Source organism: Drosophila grimshawi, unplaced genomic scaffold (genome assembly GCF_018153295.1).
Source record: "Drosophila grimshawi isolate 15287-2541.00 unplaced genomic scaffold, ASM1815329v1 contig_311, whole genome shotgun sequence".
NCBI classification, from domain to species: domain Eukaryota; kingdom Metazoa; phylum Arthropoda; class Insecta; order Diptera; family Drosophilidae; genus Drosophila; species Drosophila grimshawi.
The window spans coordinates 4,515,686-4,524,141 of NW_025063098.1; the positions used below are offsets into that span (position 1 = coordinate 4,515,686).

Genomic DNA, 8,456 nt, shown 5'->3' on the forward strand with positions numbered 1-8,456 from the left:
CTAACCGATAACAGAATGTAGGCAGATGAATCAGTTCAGTGAGCAATTTTGTTGTTGTTCACAAATCCAAACCAACACCAAACAATAACAAAATTTGTACACACATATTCCTTACATCAAAAAGCAAGTTTATTCAACATACTTCCACTACACATAGCAGAATCTTAGTTATTTCCATACAATCAATTGTAATCATGATAGCGTGACACTGAAGATGTGTGGTAAAATATGTTTACGCCTCATCACCCTTGGTGGCACGTGTGTAGATGACCTGGGAATGATGTTGCACGACCTGCTTAATCAGACCTGAAACCCAAAAAAAAAATACATACATTACAAACATTGTTTGAAATTCTGTTAAAAGTTTGGAATATTTACCCTTTTCGCGCAGCTCAATCAGGGCACGCTTGGCCAGAGAGCCACGGATCTTCAAACGCTCGGACACAACCGAAGGGGTGATCAGTTTATAGGCGGGCACTTCCTTGTACAATTTCTCGTAGGTGGCCTTATCGAACAGAACTTGATTGTTCAGCTTATCCCTGACTTTGCCCTTGGACCACTTCTTCTTCTTGGCCTTGCCGCCGCCGGAGCCCTCCTTCTTTTTTTGTGTCTTTTGCGGCTGCTTGGCCGACGACTTTGCGTCCTTCTTAGGCGGCTGTTATGAACATAAACATAAACAAGGATAAATTGAGAGATTGCTGGAGGGAATGTATAAATAATTTGCATGCACATCTGATTGTAGAACATCGCTTTTCGAGGTTATGGTGTTCTCATGTTTATTTGCTGCACGCACGGTGGGTTTAATACATTAAATTCAGCAGTAACTGCAAATTCTTTGATAGCACAACACTTTGACTGCAGTTTATTATTGTAAATGCTTCACTTAATTGCCGCTTTCGCATTGAATACCATTTATTTTCAATAAAAAACCATAGCAGCCGAACTCACCATCGTGAAAACCCAATGCAGAAAGATGGAGGACGGAAATTGATAGAGTTACCATGCTTCGTTAAAATTTACAGAGTTGTATCCCACGACTATCGCAACGCTAACCGGCAGGCAATCGATAGTTATTTCAAAGGCGGCAACCCATCTATATATTGCTTGGCGTGTGTTCCATCATTTCATTAGGAAAAGTAACAAAACCATAGTTGGCTGATCGAACTGATTAAATCCGACAGAAGAGCAGATGAGATAGTTGCAATTGATTAGTTATTTTTGTTCACTGACCAATATGGACGTTAACGGAACAATGGAGCGTCGCTTCAGCCTAAGCAACTCTCCGCGCTTAACAAACCCCATTGCGGATTCCACATGGATTGATGGCATGCCTGTGTAAGTAGCAAGAACGGCGTATATTTATATACATGTGTATGTATATAAATTATTAAATTGTATTTTATAGCACACAGCGAGCAGCGGCGCGCCAGCTATATAGAAACCTAAGTGGCGCGCAGCGCAGCAACTCGAGCAGCTGCTTAAGCAATGGTTACACAAATGAAACGCCGCCAAACAGATATCTGCATCAGACATCGAGGACCTCCACAAGCATATCTAAAATGACACGCCAAAAGCTAAATCTCAGCCAGCTTGATCCCAAGTAAGTAATTCTGGAATGTTCCATTTGTATACAAATTGATGGAAACTGGTTTTAGCATTTCATTTAATATGTGTTTCCTTCATTAAATATGTCTGCTCGAACAAAAATATGCTTTTATATTATATTCCAATGCATGATAAGGCAATTTGCAGTTGGGCACAGCGTATACATCAGTCGTTCATTTACGATTAGGGCTCATCTAATTAAAGTCTAGAGTTTTAGTACTAATCAAATCATTTATACTTGCCCCACAGAACCTATGCGGATGTGCACAGCAGCGGATTGACCTCACGCATTGCTGGTTACCAGCAGGAGAGTAGTCGTGGCCTGCAGCGCAGCATGTCCTACAACAATGTGTACAATCCGATGACACTGCCACGACGGATTGCTCCATTAAATAAGCGCGTACTGCCTGCGGTATCGATAACGCACATTGCGCCGCCCGAGCGTAGTTTTTTCTGCGGCAGTACGTTGCCCAGTCTGCTGCGCTCGAATTCGCTGCTGGGCGTGGAGAAGAACACCGAGCAGTTGTCGCGCGAGAATCGACCCATAATGCATCCGCCGCCATTGCAGCATGAAAGCGAACCGACGCGCAGCGTCCTCGAGGAGCTGAAGGAGATTTCGCGCAAGCGAATCAACAGTGGCGTAAGTCTCAGTTTAAATACCGCAGTGCGTGGCTTGGTGATTGACTTGAGCTGTTTGCAGGAAATACAACCGAATGATTTCAAAAAGAGCTGCAGTCGTATGACTGATTACGTTGATCATCATCATCATCATCCACAACAGCAGCAGCAACATCAGCAGCAGCAGCAGCAGCAGTTGTCCATGTTGCAGCTGCAGTCGGGCCTTAAGCGGCAGCGTGAACTTACTGTTACGGTGCCTCTGCGACAGTATCATTCACCAATATCGCTGTCTCACCAGCTCCATCAACAACAACAACAACACCATCAGCAGCATCACCACCAACAGTTTCAAATGTCTGGACATCATTATTCAGTTAGCGTTTCGCCGGAGCAGCTGGCCAAACGTCGAAATTGCAGTCACAGCAATGAAATTGCCGGGTCTCTCAGCTCCAGCAAGCTGCTCAGCAGCAAGCGCCAATTAAACTCATCCACCGTTAGCGGCAGCAGCAGCAGCAGCTCGCCGGAAAGCTCACCTCGCCAACAGGTGGCGAAAATACAGCGCAATCAGAGCAACACAATCAATCTACATCTGGAGCATTTGACGAGAGCGCAAAGTGTGCCGATTACACCGCTGCCGGCAACGCCTGCACAGCGCACACAGTCCGCGCCCGAGCCCAATCTGCAGGCGGTACCAAAACCGGAGACGCCCGCCAAACCAAAACTGACATTGTTCAATGCATCGCAACATCAAAAACAACAACAGCAGCAGCAACAGCAGTCGCAGCGTGAGCAAGAATTTGATCTGGACAGTCCCGATGTGGATGCCAGCGAATATGCGGGCATACAATTTGTCAAGCCGAAGCAACAGAATGCGCTGGGCACCCAAAAGAATTCCAATTTGGAGCGTACACAAAAAACCAAGCTGGCGCTTATGCTAAGCAGTTTGAAGGGTGAAATCTACCAGGATGAGACGGACTTGTCTGACGAGCCGGATGCGATGACCACGCCCATTAAACCAACGACAATTGCAACAACAAGAACAGCTACACTAACAACGGCAACAGCAACAACCACAACCACAAAGCCAATTATACTGGGTGTAAAAACCATTGCGCCAGCGCCAACAATTTCAACAGCAAACACCGCAGCGACAACAACAACTACAATAACAACAACAACTACTATAACAACAACAACAAGCAATACCTCTTTACCGTTGCTTTCATTTAACACAACAGCTAAAAGCACCGCATCAGCAACAACGGCAACAGCAGCAGCAGCAGCAGCAACAGCAACAACATTAATGACAACAGCAAACAACAACAATGCTTTGCCTTTTCTTTCATTAAACAACGCTGCAGTAATCAAAACACCCAACAAGGAATCATCAACAACTTTGAACACCTCAACAGCCTTTACACTGCCGACAACAACGAGCCAAACAGCAGGCGCCTCACCGACTCTTATTCCAAAACTTAACTTTACACCAACAACAATTGGGACAACAATAACAATGCCGCCTGCATTAAACTTTAACCAGCTGCCAACGATAGCACCAGCAGCAGCAGCAGCAGCAGCAGCAACTACAGTAACAACAACCACAACAACAAGCATCGCGCCAATGTTTTCATTTGGAAATGCAACCACAAAAGCAGCAGCCGCAGTAACAACGACAACCAATACACCGGCGGCTGCACCAGCAATGTTCACTTTTGGCAAGCCCGCAACTGCAGCAACAACAATCAGCACAACAGTTGCATCAGCAACAACAGTTACAGCAGCAGCAACAACAGATGCAAATGCTTCTTTGTTTAGTTTCGGCAATGCGACAACAGCAGCAGCAACAACAGCAGCTACAAGCGCGTCAATATTTAGTTTTGGCAATGCTACAGGTGCAGCGACAGCAACAACAACGGCACCAACAGGCGCAGCAGCTAGCAAACCATTCACATTTGGCAACATCAGCAACAATAATGCAGCAGCAGCAACAGTTGATGCCGCTGCTGTGCCTGCCTTAAAGCTGAATAACTGGACGCAGAAGCCCACAGAAGCCGCGACCTTTAACAACAACGGCAACAATGTCTTTGGCAAACCGGCAATAGTCGCTGAGCCCACAAAACTGTTTAGCTTTGGCAACAGTTCAGCGAATGGGCCAGCTGCCACGTCCGTTGTCGCGTCGACTACCGCGCCAGTTGCAACGCCCGCAGCAACGCCTATTTTTGGTGGAGCCACTGCAGCAGTAGCTGCAAAGCCAGCTTTTAGTTTCGGCGGCGCGGCAACGGCAGCAGCAACAGCCCCGCCCGCTGCTAGCAACGCGAATCTATTCTCATTTGGCGGTGCCACAAGCGATTCAGCTAAGCCTGTGGCAAAAGCAACACCATTTACGCTGCCCAACAGCAGCAGCAACAACACCAGCAATCTATTTAAATTTGGCGACAGCGATACTGGACCCAAAATGACAATAACAACAACAGCAGCAGCGCCAGCACCTGCAGCCAGCTTTAATTTTAATGCCAGAGCAGCAGCAACAACACCAAACCCCAGCAGCACATTCAGTTTCGGTGCCACGCCGAGAGCGACGCCTACGTTTGGCAGCACCAGCAGCAGCAACAACAATGCAACTGCTGCAAAGCCTTTTGCATTTGGCGGTGCCACAGAGCAGCAGCAGCAGGCGGCCGCAGGAACACAGACGCCACAACAACCACGCACTGGCGGCTTCTCCTTTGCTGCAGTGGCGCAGAAAAATGAGTCCACAAACTTATTTGGCTCACCAACAGCAACACCATCAGCAGCAGCAGCTGCAGGAGCAACATCAGCAGCACCAGCAACGGGCATTGTAAAGCCTAGTTTTAATTTTGGAAGTAACTCAACAACACCATCATCAGCAACAGCAGCAGCAACAGCATCGCCCAGTTTCGGAGGTTTTGCGGTGCCAGCAGCGCCGGCGGGCAATCAAAACAAACCATTTGCATTTGGCGCCAGTGCCACGCAAAATAATTCCAGTTCGCCAATGGGCGGCAATCTGTTTGCCAGTGCTGTGGCCGCTGCACAGCAGCAGCAGCAGCAACAGTCAAAGCCAGGCGTCTTCTCATTTAACAGCAACAGCAGAAGCGCTGCATCGCCACCGCAAGCAGCAACTGGAAATGCACCATTTGCATTCGGTGGTGTTACTTCACCAGCGCAGAGCAACAATACCGCTAAGCCGTTTACATTTGGCGCCAGCGCCAACAATAATGCAACGGCCAGCAATGTTTTTGGCAGCCCAGCCGCAGCGCCGACAGCAGCATCTCCTGCGAGCAGTGGAGTCTTTAATTTTGGTGGCACCACAGCTGCACCGCGCATGCCAACCACACCGCAGCAGCTCAACAGTGGCAATTTCTTTGCGCCGCCAAGCACCCCCGAAAATCGACCCATTCGACGAGCAACGCGACGCCTGCAAAAGTAGAGCTCAAAATTCGCTTAAATTTCTTTTAGCTTTAATTTTGATTATGTTTGAGTGACCGCTGTTAAAGAATTTCAAATAAAAATGCTTAAGAAATGATGTGTAAATAAATGCTAAGTGCTTAACAACAACAACAAGCGACTTTATCTATTTATGTATTCCTTGTTCCAAATAAGAATAAGCAAAGCAGATATTTTCGATCTTGCCTGGGATATTTAAAGGACATTTAAATCAATCTGCTGTCCGACTCAATCCAATTTTAATTTACTATTTATTAGAGCAAGTAATATCACTGATTCGGTAAGTGGCAATAAAATTTTCCGGTTTTGACTTGACGGACTTGACTAATTTTATTGCTAGATCGAGTTGATATTTATATTTATATTATTTAGCCTTCTTGATTGATTTCCATCTTTTTACGTTAGCGATCTTAGATTGAAATTAGAACTAAAAGAGAATTTGTAATCTACAATTATCTGAAAAAAAAAGTGTTGTTGTCTGTGGCTGCTGTTGCAGTTGCCTCTTTTTGTTGATCAAATGATGTCTATTTAAACAAAATGAATCAAGATCTTAGTTAGCTAATAGGAAAAATGATTTGCGCGAAATTTGTTTATAAGCTTGTTCAGTCATGCTTTTATTTGAGTTAAGGTATTAAGTTCATTATTTCGATTATTGTAATGATTTTTATGTCCTTTGATCATTACGTATTCATAAACAAATTGAATACTGTGATTACTAAAAACATAAGAATGTACAACGACGCAATCCAGAGGAGTACTTACAAGCTGAAAGGCATAAATTCTATATTTTCACAAATAGTATGAAAATTGAAAAACAAAATATCGAAGTTTTAAACAGTAGTGGTTCAAAATGGTACAAATATTTATATACACGATATATGTTGTTGAAGAAGGAGAGTTGTATAGAAATTTAAGACGATCTGCTGCTTGGGGTATTCAATTCAAAATATTGATTTATTAAACTTTGTTATTGCTTACAAATTGTATAACATTTAATTCAATTACTTCGAGCTTATAAGCAAATTTATTGTGTTCACAAAAAAAATATTTTTTTTTCCTGATTAAATATTATTAAATGAAATTTTAGTGCCAGTTTAAAAATAATTATTGATCACTTTCACAGTAAAAACAACAAACGCTTCAAAGTCGCTGATATAATGAATGACAACTTTAAAAAACCCGTCGGGCATACGTTCCGGAAATCCGGAAGTCGGCTGAGGAACACACTTATCAAATATTATAGATTCGGTAAACGGCGTATCAAATCGATTTTTAAACAGTGTCGCATTCGAGCATTCGTGGAAAGTTCCATAAAACATATCATTATAGTATATATCCATATATTCGTAGAACGGCATTTTTGGTGTATGAAAGGGTAATTTAAAATAAGTGTTTTCAGCTCCACTATATGATTGAAAACAAGTAATTTCAATCTGTTAATAAAAGAGATCATATTTTATTTTATTTTGACAATTGGTAGGGCCAATCAATTACCATGAGATCATTAGAATCACATTGCCAAAACGCCAGTCCAGAAAGTACAGATTTATTTCGCGATATTCGTTCGACTCTCAGATTATATTTAATCTTACTCTCATCCGTGGAGTTACTAGTTACATCAACCAGTTCTATCTGATAATTTATCTGTAATCCAGATGGTTTTATACTCAATTATCTGCAATCCATATATTCCTATACTCATAGAGTCCTTGTAGTATAAACATACCTTGCCAATAGTACTGCCACATAGAACCAGTAATAGCACTGTTACGGTGAACGCAAAGAACATTTTACGGTTTTGCTTTTGGTAAAGCACAGATGGATCCAAAACAATCGGTTTGGTATTTATAGAACGAAAACCTGCTCGATTTCCATCAATTATTGTTATATGGCGTATTAGATAAGCGATCTTAGATCGAAAATCGCATTATAAACGTGTTTTTAGAACGGAAACGGAACGCAATCTATACAATTACCTGAAAAATTTCGCAATAACTATCGCTATTATCAATTTACAATTTGCTACAGATACATTTAATTGATAAGAAAAAACAAGCAATTAATTTTTCACTTTTATTAAAAGTTTTATATCCTTTTCAATCTCAATCTCCAACTGCATTCTTTTTAAGTATTACGTGTTCGTGCGATTTTTTTGTATACAATTTTTCTTTTTTTGCTAACTTAGAATTTGTTTGACAAAAGTGTTTTTTTTTTTTGATTACTCTAAATTTGTTTTGTTTTTAAAAAAGTAATAACTTTAAAATTAAATTAAATGTAAATCATGTGGACGTTTATGTGTGTGTGTGTGTCGATGTGTACATAAAATAAAATAAAAGTAAGTGTTAAAGCAAAATTGTACAAGTTTCTTATAGAATAAGAAACATATAAAACGTCAAGTAAATTATATATTGATATTAAAATATGCATAAATAAATTACAATTTCCCTTATGCTGCAGGGTGATTCCTCCTTTTGTTTTTAAAGCGGCGTTTGAATATATTAACTATGTATATTATATATTTAAAAGGGGTACAAGAGATTCCACAATTAAATAATGTTATAAACAAATAAGTAGACTGAACAATTGCATTGGGGATTTTACATAGATGAAACTTGCGCGTTTAATTTATATATTATTATTATTATTATTATAATGATTATAAACATTAATCATGCCACATAAGCTAAGTATTTAGGGTTTTTGTTTATGTTTAATGTTTTTATATATGTAATAGTATTAATGTAATGCATCTTTTCACAAGTGTTTTTTTT

The 8,456-nt window shown here is 41.5% G+C and overlaps 2 protein-coding genes across 2 annotated transcripts; one reads left to right on the forward strand and one right to left on the reverse strand.

The window, feature by feature from the left end:
• Positions 1-107: 107 nt before the first annotated feature.
• On the reverse strand, positions 108-968 carry LOC6563605 (40S ribosomal protein S25). Its single transcript, XM_001990365.3, has 3 exons — positions 949-968; positions 379-655; positions 108-306 (listed from the first exon to the last, which is right to left on the reverse strand). Exons 1-3 carry the CDS (start codon positions 949-951, stop codon positions 233-235), a joined length of 354 nt encoding a protein of 117 aa, XP_001990401.1. The 5' UTR covers positions 952-968; the 3' UTR covers positions 108-232.
• A 132-nt stretch (positions 969-1,100) lies between these two features.
• On the forward strand, positions 1,101-5,795 carry LOC6563604 (mucin-5AC). Its single transcript, XM_001990363.2, has 4 exons — positions 1,101-1,335; positions 1,406-1,600; positions 1,855-2,245; positions 2,306-5,795. Exons 1-4 carry the CDS (start codon positions 1,235-1,237, stop codon positions 5,666-5,668), a joined length of 4,050 nt encoding a protein of 1,349 aa, XP_001990399.1. The 5' UTR covers positions 1,101-1,234; the 3' UTR covers positions 5,669-5,795.
• Positions 5,796-8,456: the final 2,661 nt, after the last annotated feature.

Bases quoted from the DNA above. Each gene is read 5' to 3' on its own strand.
- LOC6563605 (XM_001990365.3), bottom strand. The intron at 307-378 runs GTAAATATTCCA...TTTGGGTTTCAG, and splicing joins GATTGAGCTGCGCGAAAAGG to GTCTGATTAAGCAGGTCGTG.
- LOC6563604 (XM_001990363.2), top strand. From the start codon at position 1,235: ATGGACGTTAACGGAACAATGGAGCGTCGCTTCAGCCTAAGCAACTCT. The intron at 1,336-1,405 runs GTAAGTAGCAAG...TGTATTTTATAG, and splicing joins TGGATTGATGGCATGCCTGT to CACACAGCGAGCAGCGGCGC. The intron at 1,601-1,854 runs GTAAGTAATTCT...CTTGCCCCACAG, and splicing joins CTCAGCCAGCTTGATCCCAA to AACCTATGCGGATGTGCACA.